The sequence below is a fragment of the Plectropomus leopardus genome, chromosome 4, assembly GCF_026936395.1.
Source record: "Plectropomus leopardus strain MGB_pleo_1.0 chromosome 4, ASM2693639v1, whole genome shotgun sequence".
Classification (NCBI taxonomy): Eukaryota; Metazoa; Chordata; class Actinopteri; order Perciformes; family Serranidae; genus Plectropomus; species Plectropomus leopardus.
Genome location: NC_142179.1, coordinates 34,569,412 through 34,597,160, shown reverse-complemented (window position 1 = coordinate 34,597,160; position 27,749 = coordinate 34,569,412). Strand labels below are relative to the sequence as shown.

Sequence of the window (27,749 nt, the reverse complement as noted above, 5' to 3'; positions counted from 1 at the left end):
TTGTGTGCCCCTCCACAGAAACCTGGGTTATTTTGCAAAGCAGCGGAGCCCGTCAGCGGTCATACTGAGCCTGTGGGAGGCTCGCCACCAGGACACTGCTGACCTTGACTCTCTAGCCAGCGCCCTCGAGGAGATTGGCAAGATCCACTCCAAAAGCTCCCCCAAGGACCAGGATGAGCCGGAGTCTGACTTCAATCACATACAGGCGGGCAGCATGTACGGAACGGGCAAATTAGCAAATCAGACGACAGAGGACTCTGCCCCTGAATATACAGGCTGAGGGGGAAAGAGAGCGAGAGCTGACAGACTAAGGCATATATCTGTGTACGCACACAGCCAGTGATGGACAACACGCTGCGGCGGAGTGCTGGAAGGTCACGAGGTTGTGAGTAGATGGTGCAAGCAGTCAACATGCTGAGCTATTACAATAGACGGAGGTGAGCCGTACCCGCTGTGGATCTACCCCTCTCTTTTAAGATTCTGTCTGAGGATGGACTGTACATTTTTTTCTGCCTTTCCACTCCATTTTAAGTTCATTTTTAATTTATGTCTTGTTTCAAGATGCCCCTTTCTATATTCATCTTTCAGGCCAGAGGGTGAGTGGGGTATTTCCTGAACTTTTCTGCACATTATTTTCTGAATTTGTGTTAGAAGAGGTCTTTTTATCCCCCCTGGGACTGTCACTACCACCTCTGCTGCATTTCCTAGTGGTCCACACGGCAGCTGGACATATTTGCATAGAAGTTCTTATATGCAAATAAGATGATACAACTGTGGCGTCATTTCAGAGACATCCGATCTAATTTCTTATTTCCCCCCCAACACCACATCCCTGCGAGTGAATGAGGACTTAGAAGCTACTTTTTTGGCGTCCAATATTATATTTTTAAAAGGATGCTGCTGATTGCTTAAATGTTGTGATTGTGAACTTTCAAAGCCAAGTATCTTGAAATTCTCCCATTTTCATGTCACAAGAAGAAAAATTTAAAAATCTATTCTATGGGAAGTTTAGCACTTCTGATGGCAGCCAGTGTTGTATGATCATTTATACAAAAAAAAAGTTTAATCTCAAAGTACGGCACGGTCAGAGTGTGACTTCCCATGAGTTATGAGGAAAAAAAACATGGTCATGGCGTAATGTGGCAGAGTGAGATTTCTAACCGTGACATTGCAGTTCATTACAGTTTCCTCGGCCAAAAGATAGAGAGGGAGGAAGCTGTTAGACATCATTTCCTGGCACGGCAGGGAGCGCGTCGCCGCGTCTTATCAACCAATTCCCACCTTTAACACCCGTCACACAGACCTCATATCAGGCCCTGACACACCCAACTGCCCCCGCAGCCACCGCCACTGTCACCTCCCCCTTTCCCCCACATACACAGGAAGACACACACATTGACATTTCACGGCTGCAGAGGTCATGAGCACATTGAGATGGTGAGTTTGCATACTGTACAACAAGCAAATAAGGAAAACTGATGGTCACGGTATCAGAGATAACAACATGTAGGCACTTTTTTTTTATTCATAGAAATGCGTGAAATTATTACAACCTCTCAACAAAGCATTACAAGGTGGTGGGTAAAAAATGACAAAAAAAATGACATGCTGACAACACAAGAACAATGCCTAATGCAAAGGCAATGAGGATGTTTTGTTGTGATGGAAACAAATTAAGTATAAAAAGTGCGAACATAAGGAGGTGTTGTGGTGGTGGATTGGTCAAACAAACATGCACTTTCAACCAGGAGACTGCTGTTTGTGTCCCATCATGATGAAGCCAAACGTCAATGTAGATATGTGACTAAGTGACCAGCAAGCGGCAACCTCCAGGGCTGAAAAATGAAGCCAACATGGAGTTGACAAAAACTCAATTTGCAACAATTAATATGCAGTCAAATTGTTTCTTAAATGCACCCTATATAGACTATTGACTTGCATGCCAGCAGACTGATTTAGCATCAGCTAAGGTCAGTAAACTCAACGTCCTTAGAGACAAGAACCACATTTTCATCAAACACTCTCGATATAGTACCCTTAAAACCATACGTAGCCTGTACAAACATGTACCTAAACAATAGATCTGTTTGTGTGTCCATCATGTGGCAACCTCCGAGGCTGAAAAATGAAGCCAGTGTAGAAGTGCCAAAAACTTTGCCCAACTTTACAGCAGAAATAAACACCAGAAATAAACACCAAGCTCCACACTCTCACCTAAATATGCAAATGTGGTCAACTCTGGCTCCAAAAAAACAAATGATTGAAACTAAACTAAAACTAAACTAATGGGCGGCGTCACGGTAACTATATCCATTATATTTATTAAACCGCGCAAAGTCTATGCACGTACTTTAGGTAACTACACAAAGTACTTAAGTTTGCCTCACCAATGTCCTGTACATCAACACTTTGACCAAAACCACATTCTTTTCCTAAACTTAACCAAGTAGTTTTCTTTCATTCAATAACCAAACTGTTTCACAACCATGCAGCGACCGTGAACACATTTTATGCCCACCACCACTTAATGTGTTGTTAAGAAGCCGTGTCCATTTCACGTATTTTTGGTTCAAATCACACTAAACACACATTATACTGATAAGGGGAAGGATGTTTTGGGGTATGCAAGGCTTTAAATTAGAAAAGCAAAACATATTTTGTGTCAACCACAGCGGTAATGGTAAATTAAAGGTTTGCTGACCTATAGAACTGTATGACCTTTGAGTTGAATGGTTACGAGCATACGGTCTATGTGGTGGTATGGGACAGAGGACTTGTTGGCTCAAATTTTTGAAAGATTACATAAAAAAAAACAGCAAAATAAAATTCCAGTAACTCGGTCCTGGATTCTCTGGAAAATTCAGAGAACATACTGTTCACAGTTTTTATGCAGACTATTTCTCATGTGGAAAACAGAATAAAATTCCATGTACCGCCATTGTACTGGGGTGGAGACAGAAATCTCAGTGGAGGATATCTCTTCAAAAAATAAAATACTAGTATGTTTTTATGTCTAGGTATAAATTTATTCTGGATTCCTAATATGCTCGGCTAGGCTAGGATAATTTATACTTTATAGAGGAGAGCTAGCCAGTGTATCCAGCTGTGGAGGCAGGTTGTAAATTGTTAACCTCGAAAAGAATTGACTGTGCAGGAAATAGACTGACATTTCTGAATTCTATCCAAATGCGTACCCAGCCAGCAATTTTTGGTTCTAAATCGTTCTGAGAATGGTACACTGCAACCAGTGTTTTAGTAACGTTTTAAGTGGCAAGTTTTCTTTTAGTTCCCAGAATGTTCTTCTCAAAGTTAGGGTAACATAATATCTATAAATGTTGCCTCAGAATGTTGCAGTACGTTATGTTTTAGTCAGTTCCCTGCAAGCTGGGTAATCACATATCTGCACCTTTATCTTCAGTGTGGACATGAAGCATAGCCTCATCTGTGACCCTAACAACTCCGCACGTTCCTCTGTGATTCTACGACACAACGCCACGCAGACGTCAGGTGGGACACATATTTCTCATTAATTTTTACGTCCCTCTTCCCAAAATAACAAAACATTTGCTAAGTTTGCTGTGTAACACAGCTTGAAAAACAAAATTTAGCCTTTGAAAGAAAGATTAAAAAAGAGAAAAGAAATTCTATTCCCAGTTTTTTCAGTACAGGAATGAAGCTTTACTAACTTATTCTCAAGGTAAGGGCTTTTATAGTAAACATCAGTGAACCCTTCAGATTAAGTCGTGTGACATTTTTTCCCCACCACCTAAATTCAGGGAAACAAGCTTACTAATCACAGTGCCTGGAACTCTGAACACATTGTTTGAGTGGGTGTGGAGACTTTGTTGTAGCACCCTGTTGAGTCAGGCTTTGCTTTCACCCACTCCTTACTTGAAAATGCCCGCAAATTCCACGTAATATTCAATCTCAGTGCTCTGAATTGTATAAAGAGTCCAAAGCAGTGAGCTAGAAAGACATTGTCACACTTTTTGAATAACAAAATCAGAGCTTCGGCTTTAAATTGGTACCTCAACCATAACTGACTTTCATAATTGTCACAATTACCCTGAATAAAGAAAAGTACAATACTCGCTGTCAGCTAAACAAACTCACAATTCCTTGTCAACAAACCCAACATTTCTATTGGAATTTAAATTCTGTCGGCTATTTCTGAGACAAGAGAGCTGTATGTATTTTGAATTTGTCCCCCTGTGGTTTATCAGGAATGATATGGTGACTTTAAATACATCGCTGTCTGACCTGACATATGTGAATGGTTTCATCCAGAACCATTTTTGTTTCTCAGCATCATCTCTATGCATTTCTAACCAGATTCCATTGATCTTTTATGTAATTTAAGCTGGTAAGTGAAGGATGTGGAAGGTAATCTCTTTTTTTCTTTTTTTTTCCTCAATATGATTGTTTCCTTAATTGTGACTAACTGGATTCTCCTTTACAGTGTCAAAAAATGGAAATGTGTGCTTTTGTAACGCTTAGCGGTGGCTTATGTTGCATCGAGAGCATCCTGTTTGTGCCCATCCCACTCACCAATCATCCTCATCCCGGATGTGTTTCAGCTGTGTCCACTGTATCCCATAAATGTGTTGAAATTCTGTTTCTTTAAAGGTGAGCGCACACACACACACATACACAAACGTATTCTCACTATGTATAATGCTTTGGTGTAAGACTAACCCTGTATCATGAGATTAAAAGTTCACTGTTGCGTCCACGACTTTTTCTGTCACCTGAGTTGGTCGGTCCCATGCTCTTTTTTTGCTTTACGCATGGCCTTCGGCTTCATATCACTATTCTTGTGCCTTGTTTAACTACTGTAAATGGTGAATGTTGTAAAGTACAGATGCGGATGAAAAAAAAAACAACAATTAATCATACTGACATACATTTAAAGGTATTAGTTGAAAAAGTATTTAAGATTATAATATTGAATAGGCTGCAGAGCTTTTCTAGTGCTGAACATCTATGTTTGGTAATGCCAGGGCAGCTTTGTGGTATATTGTATCTATAATTATGGACATTTTGGATGTTTTCTGTACAGTAGAATTTGCAAATGTATATGCAGCCTTTTGGAAATAAATGTACAGTTGAAAGAGCTCAGCTTGTCCAAACACTAGTTATTTTGCTTTGTGCGGTGAAACTATCCCCAAATTAATTTTCAGTCCTTGACAGTTTGGTCAGAGATTCAGGTTTGTGATGCTTATAGCAGCTTATGTAGCCTTTAGCTGCTAGCCTCACGCATAGAGGAGGAGCAGGCTACAGTCAGGAGCGTAATCATAATTTACACAGGCGACATAATACAGTTGGACCCTTCTACTTTCTATAATTTCTACATTACGAAAACTTTTATATTTAACAAAAACAAAACAAAACTAAATATATATATATATATATATATATATATATATATATATATATATATATATATATATATATATATATATATATATATTAATAAAAAGAAAAAAAAAGAAATTCAAAAATCTGTAAAAGTCTGAAAGGGTAGGTAGGAAACTGAAACTGTTGATTGCTTCTTGAAAAAAAAAAACAATAGGATTTATATAGCATGCACTTAAACTTTATAGATCTTTTTTTTAAGGTGGCTAAAATGAATTTTGTTGCTACCCACAGCAGAACATTGATTAGCTTCCGTGGTGGTACCCCAAATGCTTCTCCAGACCCAGGGCATGTTGACAAACATCTGCAGTATGCAATACACTGACTATAGGTAAGTAGCTCACACAGCCCACCTTCCGAAATGTGAACGATCCCTGTAAGTAAAATAACTTGCTTGCTTTTATGAATTTCTGTCTATGACAGCTTTGTCTTTGAAAGCCTCTAATTTTGTAATAAATATATATTTTGTTGTTCACAGTGGCTTGAGGTGTAGGCCAGATAGGTGACATGATATTTAGTAGGCATCCCACCACCTCCAGAGTGGTTTTGTTATGCACCTTTTTGCCTATGGGTAAACAAATATATCAATCAAATTTAATTTCATCACCTTTTGGTATTTTAATCATCCACTTTCATGATGCCCCACCCCTACCCACACACACACATACACACACACACACACACACACACACTCACACTCCCTCCCAGTACACACACACACACACACACACCTTTGAAATCCAAATTCTGCCCCTGGCAATGGAGGTCTGTAAACTCAGTCCTTTCTAACCTCCAGATTTCACGCATCTCCCAAGGGAGACACAAAAGGCTTTATACAAAAAAGTTTTTCTCCTGTATACAATATCCTCTAAGTACCTCTAAACAGACTTTGATGTGTAAAATCAGTGGAGTTCCTTTTTTAATGGTACCTTTAAAAAAATGAACAACACCAAAATGAAGCTGCACAACAGTAGATAAAGGAAATCATTCATATTCAGATCAAGTTAAAGGAGAACTTCACATTTCACCCTGGTTTGTTCAGTTGTGAGGTGTTGTTGTAATCATCAGCGGACACTGAAGCTTCTACTGTTTCATTCTGTGTGCAAGTTCAGGAAGTTAGCTCACTGATCACCTGATGTGTGAGTCATGAATCAGTATTGTGGTACAGTGTGCTGTAGGTGTGACCTACTAGGTTTTCAGAAGCATGTTGAGATTTATTACATAAACAGTGATGAAATTCTGTACAGAACAACTGGTAGCTTGAAAAGAAAGAGTAGCTTGAAAAGAAAGAGAGCTATACACTCTTTCTCTTCAAGTAGCTTGAAGAGAAAGAGTGTATAGCTTGTGGGTGGATCAAGGCCAATCAGCGCAATCATAGAGGAACAAACTGATTCAAGCTTGCATCTGTGTCTGCAGGAATGTCATGAGTTCACTAATTATATGTTAAAACAAAAAAATAAGGCAACTATAATGAGAGTTGAACCTGATTTACTCACATGGCTGTAAGGCATTGGTGCTAATAGAACTATTGTATTGTTCGAGTTCTAACTGCTAACATGTAGCCAGCTAGGTTATTGTCATTTATGCCAATACAGGACACTGGTTGACACAGATTCATTATCAGCTGGACGTTGCATTGGTTACAGCATTTATATGTAAACACTGCTTAGTTAGTAGGAAAAAAAGATTTATTAGTGTATCACTTCTTTTAGTTTTTGTGTTAAGGACAGGTACAATGCAACACCAACGGTTGCTTTTTCTGATGTTAAAGTGTACTGTTTTTAGGTTTATATGTTTTTTAGGTATATATTATTTCTAACACTCATCCCTTGATGATAGAAAGTTTAAGAAAACATTAAAAAATACACATTACATACTAAAAAATAGTGCATATAATAATCAAAAACAAGAACTGCCACCCATCACAACATGCAAACTAATACTCAAACACACAGCAGAAACTAGTAAAGGAGAATTCAGAACATTCAATTGTAGCATGATACTGGCCAATTACAAGAACTGTATATTTTTAATTTCTTCTAATAATATATCAGGCTGTTGTATGGCAGGGCAAAACAGCTTTATTTGTATAGTACATTTTTTTTTTTTTTACAACAGGGCAATTCAAAGTGCTTTACAGAGCAATAAAATGTAATAACAATCAAAGATACAGAATTACAATAACATAGTATGCTAGGTGATGATTGCAATATCTTTAGCCTTTTGGTGATGGCTGTTTGCTATGTTTGGTTCTTTTAAAGCTACAGTTCATAACAATATACATAATATACATAAAATAACTTTTTGTCATACTTGCTGAAACTGTCACTATGTCCACACAGTAGTACATGAGATGGATAATCTGTGGGGGAAAAAAATCATGTTCCTCCTCATACTGCTAATGGCATTCATAAGAATCCACCGCAGAAAGATTTGTAACAGGGCTGCCATGATGAAAACAGCTGAGCAAAACTAAGCACCACCCACTGGCCGAAGCAAACACTCATTTTACAGATAAACAGTACACTAAAATGTGTTTCTGAAAACATTTGAAGTGAAAAATAGGCAATGCAGTAATAAAAATCTTAATTCTTCTTTGATCAGCACTAAGAGTTTGACCTCAGTTCAGATGATGATCGGTCTCATGTACTACTGTGTGGATGTAGTGAGAGTTTTAGCAAATAGGACAAAAAGTTTTTTTTTTTATAAAAGTTACATCCACTTATAAAATTACCTGAATGAAAATCAGGTGGGGAAAATGACAGTGAATAAGTTTGCTATGACTGAAGACTTTTCAAGCATTCTTAAAATCATCCATGTGGTCAGATGTGGAAGTGATATAGGCCATATTTGCAGCTAACTAACTGCCAACTGTAGCATCTGCACCAAATCTGCATAAGTATTTAGCCAGAATAACTCCATCTTGCAAGAAATTAACATAATGTGTTATGTGTTTATAGCATAATGCTTAATGGGGGATGAATGACACAACATTGCACCAAGTATTTTTCCATCTCAAGAGCAAATGATGCTACTTTGTAATCATTATTGTCCCGTCAGTAGAGTAAAAGACAAAAACAGTCCTCCCCCAGTCATTGCAGCAATGACTTTTGCAGCTTGTTCCACTCAATGAAGGTATGTTTTCTCTGAACCTTGTTGTTCGAAGCCTGGTAATCCCCATTCATCACGCTAAAACTGCCACCTCTCTGAATTCAGGAAGTTGGTAATACACTTGAAATCATGAGTGGGTATTGACAACTGATCTGAAGCATGTTGTGGTGGTTCTGTGGGAGGATTACACTGCACAGATGCTGCTCGAGGAACATTGAAATTGTGGCCTCAAGAGGTTACAGTTTCACTTGTGAGCTGAACAACATTAACCCATTAAAACCAAGGCTGACTGGCTTTATTTCCTTTAAAAACATGGACAGACGGCAATGAGCACCTGAAGTAGAAATGACTCAGAAATAAGCATGAAAGTAGTAAAAAATACAGGAAAATTACTTGAGAAACCCAAAACAAAAATATAAATAAAATCATGAGACGAAAAAACAAAGAAAATTACCTGAAGAAAGGGTGCTTTAAAATTGGAATAATGCTCTGAAATTATTTTATTTTATATTTAATTTAGTTTATATTTATATTTATTTCTATTTAATTGTGATAATTCTGAACTAGTTTTCTTGACATTTTACCCTTGCTTATAAAAACATAATAATTTTCCAAGTCTAAAAAAATGTCTTGCAATTTGTGGGACACCTCTTGCCAAGTTGCTCATTGCCTTTCCCCCCATGTTTTTAAAATATAATTAAAGCAGTGTTTTCAGAGTTCACTGGTTTAAAAACTCGTGAAAGGCGTGTGAATGCAGCTCAAGAAAAGTGATGACCATCTAGGTTTCAGAGGGCTAAGCACATAACCGCTGAATCATATGATTTGAAGGTGTCCCTCCAACAGTGTGCTAATTGGGACCACACTGTATCCTCTTTTATTTTTAACAACCATCCAATAAGCCTATATTTAATAATCATCTCTCAAATCGATTACTCAAATTCTACAGTATTTATATAGCACCTTTCAAACAAATTGAATGCAATTGAAAGTCCTTTACAATTTGAAGAACCAAAAGCAAAAACAAGAACGTAAGAAATAAGCAAAAATGGAACTTAATGAATACAATAAGTATAAACCATAACATTGTGATGGTAAGACACTACATGAAAGCCAAACTAAAAAGATAAGCTTTTAGTTTATGTTTAAAAGTATTAATATTTCCAGCTCCTCTCTGATCCTTTGGCAGACTGTTCCAAAATTTTGGAGTTTAAAGGCTAAAAGCAGAATAACCAAGTGTTTTAGTTCTGCTCTGTGGCAGACCTAAAAAAAAGAAGAGACAGAGGATCTGAGGGGCCTTTCTGCTTCCTCAGCCAAGAAGAATATTTTATAATGTCCTTGTTTGCAAAAACTAGAAACTTTTTAGGTTTATAGGTTTTTGAGGTTTATAATAATAATAATAATAATAATAATTCCCAATATTAGTCCCTTGATGATAGATAGTTTAAGAAATCATTAAAAATTACACATTACAGCCTAAAATCTTTCAGTCAGGGCATATAATAATCAAAAACAAGAGCAACCATCCATAACAACATGCAAACTAATACTCAAACACACAACTGAAACAAATAAAACAGAATTCAAAACTATAATTTATTATAATTCACATGTTACTTACAGCTTACAGGAGCATGTTAACAGCCATGGCAAGATACTGGCCAATTACAAGTACTCTATGTTTTAATTTATAATAACATATTAGGATACATATGCTAGGTGACGATAGCAATATCGTTAGTCTGTTTGAAGCAGATGTTTGTTGTGTTTTTGGTTCATCTAAAGCCACAGTTTTTATTTAAAAAACTAAACAAAAAACTCATGTTCCTCCTAGTACTTAGAATGGCATTTGCAAGAATCCACCACAGAAAGTTTCAACTGCCATGTCGGAAACAGTTGAACTAAAATTAAGAAGGGCCCATCAGCCAGAGCAAATGATCTCATTTTACAGCTAAACAATGCACTAAACTATGTTTCTTGGAACATGTGAGGTGAGAAATAGGCAGCTCACTATAGCCTCTTTTATTTTCATCAGCCATCCAACAAGCCTATGCATTATAATGCCATTGTTTGTAAAAACTACAAATAAGCAACATTCATTTGAGACCTAAAATCTGTTGGAGGGAATTAAACATGTTAAAAGGACAACATGTAGGTCAGGACCATAGACTGTATATAAAAACACGCCCCACTTACCCCCGCTATGCTTATGTGAGGTTTAAATATCCGAGATACAGGCGTTGGCATCTTGTGATGGTGATGTCATTTAGAGCCAGAGTCTGCACAGTAGTAATATCTGCGGTGGGGAGTTCCTGGCAAAACAACCGCCTGACCAATCGAGAGCAGCAGCTCCATTGAATGCAAGTGCATGGATTGGCACATACAGCTGCCAATCATGGCAGAAAATCCCATTTTTGTATAATTTAATAACTCATTGAAACCAAACTTATCATGAAAACAAACACTTGAACAAACTTCAGAGTGATGAGAACCTGCAGTGACAGAAACTATCTTTGGGAAAAATGTATATGTTGTGTACTTTGAGTTTTTAGTTTGGTCCATATTTACTAACATGGAGGGGCGGGCTTTATGACCTATACTGCAGTCAGACACCTGGGGGAAATCGAGTTTGAAAAGTTACACTTCGGGGGAGGTCTCATGTTGTTCATCTTATATACAGTCAATGGTCAGGACTGATTACCACAGCAATCATGAGGCTGCTGATTGTTTTTCCTGGCTGTAAGGCTCTGTGTCCACAGAATTACTGTATTTCCTACCTCTAACTGCTAAAATTACCACTGTGACCGCCTTAGCTATTGTCATTTAAGTCAATAAGGGACCTGCTGTCAATGTTGGGATTATTTAGCTTGATGTCTCGGGCAGCCATGGAAGAGCTGTTGAAAAAAGAATTGAATGACAGTGTACATTTGACAATGGAGTCAGTGTGCATGTGTACTTTAGGCAGTCTGCTGGTCTACTTTATCTTTTCATTCCTTCCTACTTGGCCTACTGTATCCCAGTTGATGACTGCAAGCTTCCGGTATGTAGTGGCTTTTTGCATGCTGTAACCAGCCATTTATCCTTTATGTAAATCCCCTGCCACTCTATGCTAATATTCCAAAAGAACAACCTCAAGTTACTGCATGAAATTAATACCCATGGCATCTAACCTCAGTATTCTGCAAAGCTTATTCAGTCCCTCTTCACTCCTCACTCAAAAATGTGTTTTGCTTTTTATTACTTCACTAGGATGTTTGAGCTTAGTGAGTTTTTACACTAGAAGGTGTTTTCAGAGTCATCTGCTGAAGAGATAAATGTTTAACACTTAGAAATCTGGAGCGACATCCACTTTTAGACACCTATGACAAGAATTTCAACCTTTAAACCCTGTGATAAAACCATAAATTTAAGGCAGGAAAATAAGTAAAACTGAAATAAGATAGGTAAAATAAAAAAATAATGATAGATAGATAGATAGATAGATAGATGTCCTTATTCAGTCTCCATCACATCATCACTATAATGCACACAAACATCACATGTCACCTGCAGGTTGGTGGCTCCTTTGTATAATTGTTTTATATTGCAGTATAACCTGACACAAGCACAACACAAATCACTCTCGTCAGACGTTTCCTGCCTGGTTTTTGGTTTATTGCTCTCTTGTGTTGTTGCCCTGCACGTTCCTCTTTGATAAGCTTTGTATAAATCCCACATAGAAAAATACAGTATACTGAGTTAATCTGCTTACCCTTAACTCTTTCCCCTTGCACTGTGTTTCAAAAATATTCCCTCACACAACACAACCTTCCTCTTGTTGCACACACAAGTAAGAGAGGAAAAAAATACTTTTTTTTACATATCATTGGAATTGATCTTGACCATGGGGCAGCAGATGAGTAGAGTCCATCTGAATGCAAAATTCATGTCTTATCTCGGGAAAAAAAAAGGTTGCTCAGAGGTTTCAGCCTCCTCCCACGCCTTATCATCAAAAACACAAGTTCCAGCAGTGTGCAGGGGTACGTGGGGCAGAAATGAATCCACATGCAGTGCACTCTGTGAGTCTGACTGGTTGTGGAAAACACAAATGCAGTGTTGCATTGTGAAATTTAGAATAAGACATTGATGAGCTGCAGTGCTCAGTAGGCTCAGAGTGACAGCTTATTGTCAGTCTGCTTAGATTCACATGAAATCATCAGACACCCATCAGTCCGATCTTTGACAATGAGTCCGGACCCATCAGGTCTATGGCTTTCCTGCAAACTAACGGTCATGACCAACATGGAGCTATATTTTACTCCCGCCGTGTCTTCTCTAGTTGGCATCGACGCATAGTCCACATCCCGGTTCAGCTGAACACACCCCTTCCTGTTGGGATGCATATCTGTGCTCTGCAGACAACTGCTTGTTAGATACTGTTAAACTGACACACGCACACACACACACACACACACACACACACACACAGGAGAATGAGGTTTGCGAAAACTTGTGATGATGGCTGACTTCATGCAGTTTGCGATGAGAGGCTTTGTACAATCGTATGTTTTCCCCATTATCCTGCAGGGCCTGACAGCAGAGAGGAACCACTTGAAAACTGTTATTCAGGTTGCACTACAGCAACACTAGTGATGCCATTCAGCCTAAAAGCACTTCTACTTTTAGATATCCAAGGTGACAAGCCATGTGTGTGACAGCAGAGGAGGTTTTTATTTACATATTTTGCATTTTGAAATTAACAGGGGGCCTGTCTGCGTAACACTTTTGATTTGTTAAGTGTATTTTACTAATGATGTGTCTGCTTAAGCTCAAGTGGAATGCAGGACTTCTGCAGTGACATTGTGATATTGATTGCTGCTTTCACTCAGGTAGAGGCTCTGAGTTTTCACTGCTTTTAGGCTTTTTTCAGTCGTGCATAATTAAGTTGCTACATATACTCCAGTATACTAACTAGTGCAATATCAGGGTACTTGTACTTTACTAGATTATCTCCATGTTCCTTTATACTTCTACATCTGTCTGTCTGTTTAGCTGTCTTTCTGTCTGTCTGTCTGTCTGTCTCTCTCTTTCAATCTGTCAGTATGTCTCACTGTCTGTATGCCTATCTGCCTGTCTTCTCATTTGTCTGTGACTGTCTTCCTATGTGTCTGTGTCTATTTATCTGTCTGTAAGTCTGTTGGACCAATAGCGGCTCTAGGAAACTGTATGTGGCCCCGCCCACCCGGTTCCACGTCATTGTCATTACTTTGACGCAGACACACCTGCGCGAGACTTTGACAAGGAAGGACACGAGACGCGACGCCTCTCAAAACATCTCGCCGCAATCAAGTTTTGGAATGACTCAACTGAAGTTTGTGGATTTCGACCGCTTCACTAAAGCATGACGAGGTTCCTACAATGTCTGGTAAGTGTCTCTGAAACAACAGAAACAGCACAAAAGTTAGTTTTTGCTCCTGGCCCCGGCCAGGACACCGGCTCTATTAGCAGTTTAACTCAGTCATTAAAACACTAGGTTTCGCTCGTGCTAACATGGCATTTCCTGAAAGTGAAAAACAAGTCATAAATGTTGTGTGGAGTCATTTTCAAAAGAACGCATCCGAGCTTTAATCACTCATTAACTCTCAGAAGTTTCTCGAAAGTCGTTTTAGCTCCTGTGGTATTGGTTGAGAGACACGTATGGACATGTCTTGTCGAAGTTATCACCTTTATCAGTTCGTTTGCCATAAAGAAATGTGAGTTTGGAGTTTTCTGGGTCGCTAGTTTGTCCCCCCACAAGACCCTCAGAATGTCACATTTGCCTGCCAAAGTTTATCTCGGTCAGTCTGAGCTCAGGTGCGAAATTCCTCGTAGTCTTCCAAAAGTCTTTTAGTCAAGCTCTGTGCCTCCTACACAACAGTGGACTGCTCTAAAGTTCCTATGTTCAACTCCTGCGGGTAAAATAGCCTAACAGTTACCATTTAGAAAATAATATTTACCTTCTCCTTATAAAGCCCACATTATGCCGTAAGCAAACGCAGTTGTCATTCTGGTGTGTTACACCAAGTTCCATGTACAAATTGTCAATTTGACGTGCTCGTCGGAATTTCCGCACGTGCATACCCTAAATGCCAGCGCAGACTATATTTACTGATTTTTTATAAATATACCTTTAATTCGGCGTGGTTGTAATCCACAAAATACCCTTGCTCACTTAAGATTTCATCTTTATATCTGACGTGCGTGTTATTCCCGCACTCATTCCCTCACATAGGCCTACTCGCAGAGGCGACAGCATAATGTAGCCCAGGAAGTTTTTTTTTTTTTTTCAAAATCAAATGCCGTTGTGTTGACTATATGCATGCCGATTTAAAGCGTGACTTTTGAAAATTCAGAACATTTTTTTATAATAATCTAGATGAAAAGTAATATATTTCTGCGTCGTTAAACAAGATTGAATTCAGTTCTTTTAACCCTTTGAAACCTTGAGCGACATCATATTGTGCTGCTTTCAGATGCCTTTTACAGGTATTTAAACCTTTGAATCTTGAGCACATTGGTGCAATTTGGTTAAAACATGGGGGGAAAGGCAACGAAAGAAGTGTTTAACAAATTGCAAGAAGTTAGTAGATTTAGAAATGTATTTTAAAAAAGTTGGTGTAAAATGTCTAGGGAAAAACTATATATATAATTATCAGAATAACTTATTTAACATTTTGTTTGTTTAACAGATTTTCAGGTAATTTTCTTTTACTATTTTTTAGACTAATTTCTTGCTAATTTTGGGGTCAGTTCTTGTTTTCCTTCTTCCTATGTTTTTTGCTCAGGTTTCAAAGGGTTGGTGGAGGCTTGTATGATTCTTTTTTGCCCTTTACTGAAGATGAAGCCTCACATGATTCAGTGGTCTATAATGTATTATATTGTTATTTAATATAACTTATTAAAACACACACCAAAATAAGTGTATGTTTGTGTGGATGCACGTGTTTGTGCTTGCTAGTAAGAGGCACTGCCACAGCATGTGATCTTTTAGCTAAGTAGGCCAGCATTGATATTCCCGGGAAATATTGGGTGTGGACAGCAATCTGAGGTATGCATGATTGCCTTATTTGGTTATTCTCTCAACCTGCTCAGGTATTGACTGTTTGGACACACTGTGTTTGTGATTCCTCTTGAAAAACCTGTCAAGTTTAAGATGGCATCCCAGCATCGGCTTCGCTGAATTTATTAATACTACATAAATCAGACAGTTTCCATGCTCAAAAGAAAGAGTTTGAGCCTGTATATGATGAGGAGGAAATCCCCTCCTCATCATATCTACCTGCCCAGCTTCTATCGTGTGTGTCAGCTAGTGGTCTGATCAGAAGTGCATTCCACTGGGCGGGTACAGTCCGCTGAGCTGTTTCATCATATCTCCATAAAACAAGAGAGGAAAATGACTCATTCTGTTTCAGTGTTTGGAGTATTTGAACCTTGGATACATTTTCAAATAAGTCATTTCCTTTGAGCGGAACAGACATGTTTACAAAGGATTAAAGACTGCTATAAAAGGAGGAGGCTATTAGATACACAGATATGTGTTTGACTGAAGCATTCAAGAGGGACAAAACTAATTCAAGTAACTGTTACATTAATAAGTAAAATCCTGAAGATTTTAAACTGTGGAGACTTTCTCAAGTCAGCAGTAATGTTCCTCAAGTTATACTGACTCAAAGATTGTGATTAATCTTTTTTCCACTTTTTTAAACACTCATACTCTGTCGTCCTTGAAAAAGTTACATTTATGATTAAGGGTAATCATCCTACCTTTGATAAGATACAGGGACGTTTTGTGACATTTCTACGAGTTTTCCATGACATAATGATGTGCATTTCTGTTTGTCATTTGTTTTTTCTTTTTCTTGCTTTCAGACCATCAGCACTTGTATAGGAAGCATCCTCTGAATGCAAATCTATTTTGGACATTGAAAATGTACTTGATGTGTTGCCCTATCTTAGCAGTTCATATTTAGATGGTGCTTTATTATGAATTTCCAGGTATTATAACAAAGACAAAATAGGATACAATACATAAATATGTAAAACTCCAATTAGCACACTTGTTTTTTAAGTGCAAAGATGGAAGATGGAAAATTGAATGGCTGGGGCTGCAACCAAAGACTGTCCATCACTTCCTCTCATAGTCCAAGGTGACTTAAATATCTCATTTGTCCCAATCAGCAGTCCAAAGAGATATAGTTTACAATGATCTAAAAAGAAGAGAACGGCATGTGAGAAGGTGAAACAAGACAGTGTCTGTCATTTTTATGACTGTGCCAGCGATAGCACTGACCAGAGGCAATATGTTTTCGGGTTGTCCGTGCAACTGTCCATCTGTATGTTCGTAAACACAATATCTCAGGATATAGGTAATTTCTTCAAATTTAACACAAATGCTCACTTGGACTCAGCAATGACGTAATTAGGTTTTGGTGGTCAAAAGTCATGGTCACTGTGACCTTGCATCTGTTTCATTCTTTTAAATGCAATATGTCAATAAGGAATGAGGGAGTTTATATCAAATCTGTACAAACATAAAATTAGACTCGTGAATGAACGGATTAGAATTTGGTGGTCAAAGGTTGCAGTGACCTCACAAAACATGTTTTTGGCCATAACTCAAGAATACACGCACTAATTATGACAGAATTTGACACAGGGAAAAATAAAGTGATAGCATTTTATATCCAAAAGGTTAAAGGTCAACTTCTCTGTGACATCAATATGTTGTGCAAAAACACTTTAACTGTCTGTTAATCATTTGGTCTCTAAAATGTCAGCAATCATATTAATGTCTAAAACAATTGAGGGAATTGCCAATTTATAGGAGAAGTTTACATATTTACATACCTTGTTTTGTCCCAACAGTCCAAAATCCCTGAAGATTCAGTCTAAAAAATCAATAATTTTCAGATTTTACAGCTTGAGCCAATGCCATCTAGGCATTTTTGCCCAAATGCATTAAATGTACCAAAATTATGTTTTTTATATTGTTACTTATTAATTTTATGTAAACTGTTGAATCATTTTCAGCTATAAATGGTCATTAAAACAATTCTTAGGCAAAAAAAGGAGCAAACAACAACATTATTTTTCTTTACCTTTTGACTGTTGTTTTTTTTTTTTTTCCCCAAAGGTTTATATCTCATTGATCTGGCCCCTCAGTCACACTGAGGCGTTTCCGTGGTCTAGCCATGACAAGGGAGACAGCAGGAAACGGCGGGATGTCTCCTGCAGAGAGAACCTGGAGTACTCAAACGGCAACATCTGCTGTTTAAACTGTCCAGCTGGTAAGACACATGGAGCCCCTCAGAATCAGTCCTCTGAGACTGAAGTTCTGTCTCCAGCATGAATCAGAAATACATCACCTCAACTATGAAGCAGCTTGACTGTGATTGGTTATTATTAAGCTGGAGTGACGGGTCCAGATGAAGGGTTAATTAGGTAGGTAAATAATGACTTTTAGGTTATTTTGTGTTGTGTGGTAGGTACACATATGACATCACCCTGCCCTGGAGAAGGACAGAAGGGGACATGTGAGGAATGTGACTTTGGGACGTACATGGAGCACAGCAACGGACTGAAGCAATGTTTCAAGTGCACACAGTGTCGCTCAGGTAATTCTGCTTGACGGCTTTACACTATCGATTGGAACGACTGCGGAAGAAAAATCAATATTCAACCTTTTCAAAGTGCTCCGAGCATAAACTCAGACTTAACAAGGTCTTTTTCATGTTGCTTTCTCAGATCAGGAAGTTGTAAGGCCATGCACTCACACTCAAGATGCCGAATGTCAGTGCAAAGTGGGAAAATTTTGTGTCCACGACGACCCATGTGAGGTGTGCAAGAAGTGTTCAAGGTGAGTCTATGCCAACCAGACGGAGAACACAACTGAGGCTTGGTTCATACAAAGCGAGTGATGGAAGAATCACCCTTTTGTTGGCACTTATTTCTCAATCTTAGACTGTTTCTCTGTTGCTCATTTTCATTCCTTCATGCTTTCAGTATGTGTTTTTGCCTGCCTCCTAACTAGGTGTGAACAAGATGAAGAGGTAGTGAGGAACTGCACTGCTACTACCAACACACAGTGCAAGAAAAAACAGCCCGACTCTGTCTCTGGCTCAGGTACACTGCTCACTGAAAGCTAATGCCAACAAACATCATAAAGACTCCAGTCATCACTGGAGAGATGCATGGTATTTCTGACAAAATTCCCCATAAAAGGTCAAAAATGAATACCACGACTTAACATATCTGTCCAGCTGCAACACCAGTAAAGGAAAAAAGTATGAAATGTATTATTATGCCGTAATATGGTGTTAAATGTTGTAAATTGTGCTTTTTTTTGTCAGCTGGGGCCTCTGTGATTGTGTCAATTGGGCTGGCTGCTTTTTTGGTGGTTGGAATCTTAATTGCAGTGTGTGTATGGAGACGTTGTCGAACAACAGGTAGGTAAAAACTATTATAATACAGTGTTTTTTAAATGGACTACACACTGGCTTGGAAATATTCAAATCCTACATTTCCCAGATTTGTAGATGAAATAGGTTTGAGGTGAAAGTGACTATGCTTTTTAAAACTATTTTTAAGTCATATTAAGATCTTTAAGAGTCAGCTCTAGTTGAACGTCTGCCCTGCCACAGTCAGCATAATACTGAAAGGAACAATGTCAACAGGTGCAGTAAGCAAATTAAGACCTTGCAGATACATTTATAGTGAACAGTATGACACAACACATTTTAATATCTGACACATATTCCTTAATAACAGACAGTTGTCATCTTCAGGCCTGATCTTTCAATCGTTGATATTCTTGTGAAGTGCAGAATCTAAAGAGTCTTGGATATAGGTATATCTCTCTGCAAACAGATACATCCAATAATAAATGTTGTTCCGTTGGTACAAAGACATTTCAGGACACTGTCTGGCATTTCACCTGGATCATGTCCAAGTCTCGGGAAAGAAGTGTCTCAGTCTTGGTAAAAGAATCGTGACTTTCATGAGGGTTCACACTAGTTGCAGAGGCCCTTTGAAGCGCGCTGATTTTCCATTAGCGTTGCGCACTACTGTTCTCCGCCCATGTTACCAATCAGGCTGTTTACACTGTGTGCACCACAGCGCTGAGCTCCATGGCTGACTTGCAGCGATCTCATCTGCAGTGATGTTATCAGCGTATAGTCTATTTTTTATGAGTGGATCTGGCAAGAAAAACACACTGACAGTCTATTTTAAATGATATAAAGGATATATTGGATCTGATCATCATAAATGATAAAATATGCATCCCAGGCCCACTTGTCCCATTTTTTGTCAGTTGTTTTTAAACAGGTTTTAACAGAGAGATGAGAGATGATGTTTTTTCTTTTGTTTGTGGTGACCAGAAAGGTATTCTCATTTTATTGAGCTGATTGCTTACACCTTACATATGAGTGACAGGCCATCAGACTGTCCTAACTAATGTTTTTCAGCTGTCATTGGGAAGCTAGAAGGGGCCCCACATATGTTGGGAGGGTTAAGGGGATTTGTGATCATCTTTGTAAAATTTGCCAATACTGGGGCTATTTGAGTCCAAAACATTTGCCTGGTGTTGTTTTCCTGATGGTGCGCTACTGCACACACAGAAGCAGGCAGAGACGGAGCTCTACGTCTGATTAGAAAAGATTGGTTGAGCACATGGCTTCCTGACCAGCTGCAGAAATGTGCCTCTGGTGTGAACAGCCAGACAACCATACACACAACAACTGATGTTGTGAACCTGGTGTGAAAAAGGCATCTTAATTTGAAAAATGACAGTTGATAAATTATCAAACCTGTTTCTGATTATTTTGTGTTGATCAACTAAGTGATTTATCAAGCAGTTGTTTCAGCTCTAAATAGTTTGAGTTTGATTTAAAAAACTATGCACATATGACGGAGCATAAAGGAAAGGCTTGGGCTCTTACAGCAGATACATTTCTTTTTGTCTCATTTTTTGGTGTCTTATCTTTTAGAGATAAACAGCTACAGCGCTTGGTACTGCTGTGACAGGTCTGCTGCTTCGGTGCTGTGGGGAGCACTTTGTTTTTCCTCACTGCGGTAACAGACACACTCAGATGGTACTGTTGCAAAGCAGTTGGCATGCTTTATGTAGTTCACGCTTCCAGAGTTGTATTATTAGCCGAATTTGGTTGACCAAAGTGAACATACAGTTGTTATCTACTTCTCACTGTCCAGAGAGGCATGTCATCATGCTCCGGCTGAGTTTTTGACACCAATGGAGGAAGCTCCACAGTAGGTGCCACATGAACAGGGCGAGAATGGTTTAGCTAAATCACAACAATGGACAATCTGAAAGAAATGCATGCCCTTTAATCACCACAAGTTAGACTGTGATCAGCCCTGTAAGACTGTAATTACTAGCTTGACATGACGTATCACACAGAAACAATTGAATATTTGAGTAGTGATAAACAGCGACATCACTGCAGGCTTTGTGTCTTGGGCTGTGCCTCACACACCTTCCAGACATGCTGCATGTTTTTGTAGCTGTATGGGCACAGTAACCTGCTGAACTGGACTGCTCATGGCGGGCATGACGCTGATCATTTCAGCTGATGATGACAGCAGCAGGCAGCGTAGTAGTAGTTGTGCAGTAACACTTCTTGCTGACAAAGTTGGGACAGAGCATAATCAAGAAGAACATAAATATTGGGTCTACAAGGATGCTTGGTTTCAGTTGTTGACATGTTACAGTTAAATACCTTTCTGTTTGGATTGGAGCCATGCTCTCAGGGAACTCCACCCAATCTTACACAACTTGTGCTGTATCAATCAGGTTTCAGAGCTGACCTTATGCTAATTCCCTCACTCTGACTTCACAGATTGGTGTAGTCAGAGATGCTGTAATGAACATCAGAATCCAGGGAGAGCACCAGCAATTTTCTGTCCTGTTATTCAATGTTGATTTAACATTTAGAATTAAGAATGATTCTTGTGTCATGTATGCTGTTAAATAGCTACTTGTGGGCTCTAACCCTCTCTTACTTTCCTCAGACTCCCAAAGATATCCTGAGGGGCTGAAAGCTGGACAGGTGAGGTCTCACTCTCATGAAGGCGACATCTCAAGAACACACTGAAGGAACTTTTTCAAATTTGGCACAAATGTCCACTGCGATTCAAGAATGAACTAATTAGAATCTGGTGGTGAGAGGTCAAGGTCACTGTGACCTTGACCTCACTTTTGTGAGTCTATATTTTCACAGACATGAATGTCAACTGTGAGTGCAAGTTGACTGGTGCACAGAGACAACCACCTGCATGGCAGTAATTGTAGTTCTAGATATACTATAGCATTAAGTAAAACAAGTGTAGATCTGTACACTAAGCTTATCACAAAGACTTAAGTTTATTAAAAACAAATATGACTTCCTTCAGAGGGACATATTGGATGTCTGTGTGATTATGTTCCTCATCCTCTCCAGCGTTACAGTGACAACTGTCCCACTGAGCGCAGTGGAGAAACCCGAAGGCAGAGCTCCTCCCATCCGATCCTGTCCCGGCCACTGGTGAGAACCAAATCCTCTGCCGGAATGGAGGAAGAGCGCAAAGTCCTGTGTGAAAGCCTCAGCAGCTCCGCCAGTAACTCCCAGCACAGTCTAACCGCCCTGCCCTGCTCTGCCTACCCCGCACCTCCCCCCAGCCCCGTGGTCCTCCGACAGCCCACCAGGAGGGTGAGAGAGCAACAGCTCCTTTCTAACCCTGCTTCCATCCTTGCTTCCTATTTTGCTTCCTTCCTTCTCACCTGCTCACCTGTTGTTTGTTGCCATTGAGTTTTGCTTTGCCGTCTGAACAGCAGACACCTTCAGCTGTCTGGTTACAAAGGTCAGACTGTGTTTCTCCTCCAGTTTACCCACTTTGATTCTTCTGTGTTAAATCCATGGAAAGTGTTTTGACACAGCCGCCTTGTTTAAATCAACAGTACTTTATCATTCCACATCATCATGTTACAAGCTACATTCAGATCTGCTAACCAACACTGACTTCTTATTTCAAAACAAGCACTGGCTGCTCACCCTCTAGAATTATGCAGTTCAATTACATACTTATTGTGAAAATGATGAATGCTCCATAAGTGTCTCAAAGACAACTTGTGTATTTGTCTTTTTCACCCGATCTTCCAAGTTTCTGGAAACTGAATACTTTGAATACATTTAGTTTGGATTTTCACCTCTCTCTGATAATAGATGCTGATAATCCTCAGTGAGCTGCTGATGATTTATGCACTGCGACAAATGTCTTTCTCACTTTCATTACTACATTCTTCAAAATTAGAATTAAAGGTGCTAACTGGAAGCACACAGGGTTCTTAGCATACAGTGTATTTAGCTTGTCCCCATAAGAGAAGCCTTTTTGGTTCCTGACAGAGCCTTGTATGAGTTATCAGTGGAGGGTGCAGCACAATAAGCAACACAAGTTAACAGCAGTAGTAAGATGGCAGATGGCTTTAATTGCTTTTGTTCTGATGTCATCACAGTTTGCACTTCAGTTCAAAGAAAACGTGCTATTTTTTGTTTCCAGCCGGGAACCAACTTTTCGGGTTCCCTTTTATACTCCATTAATCCTGGTTGTAGGTTAACAAGTTAGCCCCAGGCCAAGGGAACCACATCTAGCAGTCCTTTATGAAGTTCTTGAAGGGCTGCAGCTAATGTGGTCCAGAGAGACCAGGGGGTGGAGATTTCATGAAATTACTGCCAGACTTTACTATTTCAATGGTACTGTGGATCTTAAATCTAAAAGGATGCTTAATGGCAGAGTGGACAGTACAGGGTTCATACGGTCATGAAAAACTTGAAAAAGTCATGGAATTTGTGAATAACCACTTGTATGCTTTAAAAGTTTTGGAAAAGTGATTGAAATTTGTTGCACAAATACCTGCGTTATAGAGTATATGTGGTTCAGCTATAATCAACAGAAAAATCTATGTTTGTGAATCATCACTTCAGTGTTTGGACGGGTCAGTCATGTCACTTGACGGCATGATGTTCTCTGCGGGGGTAACGTCAAACTCTGACCTGAGTTGCGCCTTGTTCTTTGAAGAGGCGTAAGTTAAGGAAATGCCTGGAAAATGCTGTTTTAATAATGTCTAGCTTTACTCTGGGTTGAGAAATGCAAAATATTAACTGTGTTGTAAAACGTTGGTCATTTCTAAAACAGGAGAGTTAGTGCGAGCTACCCATGCTAAAAGAGCTAATTTCAAAAGCTGTATTAACTTCCAGCACCGCCATTTTCACCTGGTCATCAAAGTGACACCTGCTGCCAGCTGCAGCTCTTCTCTGTCATCCACCACCAAACAAGAGACTATTTTTTCTGCTTTGTCCAAAAACAAAATCATACCTGCAGTTAAGGATGGGTACTGGAATCCAGGATAAAAGGGCCCCGGGCCATAGACAGTAGTTCTGATTAAGTTTGATGTTGCTGTTACTTTTTTAACGCATAACACCAAGTCAGTGAAGAGCAGAGAGGCAGCGGTGGAGACAACAAACAGCTCGCTATTGTAAGTAAGAACCACAAAACCTCAGTGAGTAAAAGCCAACACTTTACCAGTGCACCTGTTCAATAAGCAATGTACACTCACTGTTTCGCCACTCACTTGTGGCGTTAAATCTACTTTGCTGCTGTAATACGTGCACACACAAGCCTGTCTGCAGTCTCTCTGCCGCTATTTGACAAAAGCACAGCGCGCCTGCTCAGCTAATAGCAAATCCTCACAAACGGTCTGAAACGAAAGCTGTCTTTATATAGTCGAACTGTTAAACTTAGTTTGCCAAAATGAATGTAAAATGTATCAGCAGTGCCTGCAGACAGTGAGTCACCTCAGCAGCAGAGGACATTAGGACAGGAGGACAGGAGGAATGACTGATACTGACTAATGTCTGTGTTCTTCATTCTTTCTAAGCTTCATTCAGTATTGTGATGTCGGGAGTAAGATTTTTTTAATTGACATTTTAGATATGTTTACAGTGAAATAGTATTAGGTCCAAACAGTGACTTTGCTGTTTTAAACATTTCTGCTGCTTTTCTAGAAACCACGTTTGCTTATTTAAAATATTTAAATGCAATGCTGATCTCAAGTAATGAATAGTTATGAAAAATAACTGATGAGAATATTGATAGAACAGAATCTTTTAAGAGTGCGAGTAGTAGTTTCAGAGAATGTAGGGACATGATTGTTTGCGTGTAAGTCATGGAAATATATTTGTTAAGGTGTGTATGAATCCTGAGAGTATCTCTACCTCTGGTCCTTTCTTAAATAAAGGGATCTTCAGATGCAAATGGTTCCAAGTGGAACCTCAGCCCTTATAAAAGAGCCCCTCTGGAACCCTTATTTCTAAGAGGGACAGTCTTGTGACACAGCTGCAGGCTCCTGTGATTGTTTAGAGGTGTGTCGATATTATTGGAAACAGAAGTTGATGAGTCACATGTTCCTGTTTACACCTGTTAAAGATTAACGCAAAGAGAGCATTCCTTCCTTTCAAACCTGAAATACAGCTTTGCATTTCTGCAAATCTGTTTTTCCAAATGATTTCCAGTTCAAGCAATGTAGCAAGGGATTTTAGGACATGCCAAGTGACTGAGTAAGAGATGAGTTATACTCACCAGGGCGTACAATTTATGACTCGTGAAGACTTTCAACAGACTTCTTTGGCTGTTAATGATTGTTTCTGTTTTGTTATTTAGGAAGAGGAGAAATTTCACAAGCTTGTTCCCATGCACGGTAAAGTATTTTAATTTTCATTTGTCCTCTCAAACATTACACCCCTCCTCCTGTTGCTGTCACTACAGTGGTGACTTAATATCTGAGCGAGGTCAGGTTGCTTCAAGCCGCTAACTTTGTCTGCAGGCGAAGAGTCTCTTCGGAGCTGTTTTCATTATTTTGAAGAAATAGACTTCAACCTTCACAAGAAATTCTTCCGTCACCTCGGGATCAACGACAACAAGATCAAGAGCAAAGACAACCTTCCCTATGACGACAAGATCCACGAGCTGCTCAATATTTGGATGGAGAAAGAGGGCAGAGGAGCCGACTTAAATGACCTGCTGAAAGCCTTACTTGATTTGAATCAGCGCCGAACAGCTGAAGACATCAAGGAGAAAGCTGTTCAGGACAGGCATTATTGCATCTCTGAGTGTTAATGAGTGGTTACTGTTTTCAGAACACCCGTCTGAAAACCTCTAGTTCTGTGAGTACCTCTTATGGAGTCAGTTCCTTGTTGCTGAGCGCTTACGTACCATCCAGTATTGGTTGGAGTAGCTCGCACAAGGCTACTGCCCATAAGGGTGTTTTGGTATGAATAGTTATGACTATTCAGCTGTGAAAAAAAATGAGAATGCATTCATTCTCATGGAAATCACTCAAGGTTGAGGACCGTGTGAGTCAAGTTACATGTCATCTTATTGATGATCATAAACAACTCCCAAGGCTACCTCCCAAAGAAGTGTTTTGGCCTGAGTAGTATAGTTTAACTATTCAGCCAAAAAACATTGCTCGTACATTTACTAAGTGCGTACTTTACTGATGCTACTACTTCAGTAAAGTTACTGTACCTTACTGTACTGTACAACTGTGATGGGAAATGCGGCATGTTTAGTTAAACTGCATGCCTGCTAGACCCTAAACAAACGCTCCAAAATGACAGCTTGAGTTCAGCTGTTTTTGTCTGACTGAAGCTGGAGTGAGTAGTTAAGTGCAAAAAGTGTTTGCTGTCTTGTGTACGAGGAGAGCAAAGACAAAGAACAAGAAGAAATGAGCAGAAATCAGGTTGAAGACAGGTTGATTGTCTGTTAGAACTTGTTGATGATTTTGTACAAGATGTGCTTTATTTATTTAATGACAAATCTGAGCATATGTCCTCAGGAATAAATGTCCTTATGACTGTACTGATTGATCAACGAATCATAAAGAACATGTCATTGAGATTACTAGAGAAACATTAAGTTTATGATGGTGGAGAGATGTTATGTTCTCTACCCCTGCCTAACTGTATTTTATTTGTATTCATTGAAAGGGATGTTTTGATCATGGTTCAGCTTGGCTGTTTTACTCACGCAAAGCACCTGCTCAAAATGGATTTGTGTTTTTTTTCTCTCTCCCAGTCTGTGTTGTGTTTCTGTACTATTGTTGCACTTCTGTCATAGTCCTGATCAACAGTAATGACTTACAGGGTTACAAAAACACAAAAGCTCCTGCTGGGAGCCTCTGATGTGCTTTAGAGAAATAATTTCAATCAATATATCAATACATTTAAATGGAAAATATTTCATTTTTTTGCCCTTTTTCCGAAAAAGACAACATTCCAACTAAACTGTTTACATGACTAATGAAAAAGAATATTCCAATACTACTGACATTGATTTAAGTGTGTTAACATCGTCGTTTATCACGTCAAAGTATTGAAACGTGAAAAAACTGGAGTGCTTCTTTCTTGCAGCAACATTTTTCCAAAGTGTCATACTGGAGATGAACTTGTTTGATTGTTCAAAGACGGCTGTCGTCTTTCATTCCTTAAACCACCTTTTTGAAAAAGTTAGCAGTGTTAGATTTGGCCCAAAACCTGTTGATATCCAAGTCATTAGATCTGCAGTAGGTGAGTTTCTCTATCAGGTTGGCTTTTCTTTTGGGCAGGTATCTCTACCCCAGCCTTACAAGTTTGCACATATCCATGACAACGCACAGAGCTAATCATAAACAGACAAGATGCTGTCTAATGCAAACTGTGATTAAAAACCCCAAATGAGACCTTAAAACCTGAATAATATCAGCATATCCCAGAGGCCTTAATTGGAAATACTAAATTTGTAAAAAGGCCTAATTTGAAATGTCTAAATGTAATATTGTCTTAAATAGACTAGCATCAAATCCAGAATATTTACATGTTTTGGATGATTTGTGAAATATTAGTGTGCCTGTAAACATAGCCACTGTTACATATTGCCTACTTTTACTTTCCTTCTGTTGCTTTCTCTCTCAGGTCATGGAGTGTTTGTCAACCCATTGTTTCTGAAATTTTTACATTTACTTTTTAATGGATTTCACAGATCCATGTGAGGCTGTTTTTATTTTGTAGAGAATTATTACATCTAAACAGGCTCTGAAATATCACATCTGTCTTCAGAGCAGAAGTTGAAATCTAACTTGAATGTGAAAAAAAATAAACTCTGCCACTTTATGTTGA

At 39.0% G+C, this 27,749-nt stretch overlaps 2 protein-coding genes across 8 annotated transcripts in view; both read left to right on the top strand.

The window, feature by feature from the left end:
- Positions 1-5,114, top strand: part of unc5db (unc-5 netrin receptor Db) — a 273,315-nt gene extending 268,201 nt beyond the window's left edge. For 2 of the 6 annotated variants that reach the window (XM_088077178.1, XM_042488868.2), the window contains one exon: positions 19-5,114. In XM_088077178.1, coding sequence (XP_087933304.1) covers positions 19-280 — 262 coding nt within the window. In that variant the 3' untranslated portion in view covers positions 281-5,114. The remainder of the gene's footprint in view (positions 1-18) is intronic. The other 4 variants (XR_015776502.1, XR_015776501.1, XR_015776499.1 and 1 more) reach the window with 4 other exon arrangements.
- Positions 4,348-27,749, top strand: hdr (hematopoietic death receptor). 2 transcript variants are annotated; one of them, XM_088077179.1, is made up of 12 exons: positions 4,348-4,626; positions 5,650-5,746; positions 13,779-13,927; positions 17,675-17,828; positions 18,027-18,155; positions 18,286-18,397; positions 18,572-18,663; positions 18,891-18,986; positions 21,571-21,608; positions 21,999-22,082; positions 25,255-25,291; positions 25,418-27,749. In XM_088077179.1, exons 3-12 carry the CDS (start codon positions 13,904-13,906, stop codon positions 25,708-25,710), a joined length of 1,059 nt encoding a protein of 352 aa, XP_087933305.1. In that variant the 5' UTR covers positions 4,348-4,626; positions 5,650-5,746; positions 13,779-13,903; the 3' UTR covers positions 25,711-27,749. The 2 variants fall into 2 exon arrangements, with proteins under 2 accessions (XP_087933305.1, XP_042344801.2); XM_042488867.2 differs by having other exon boundaries at positions 21,999-22,247.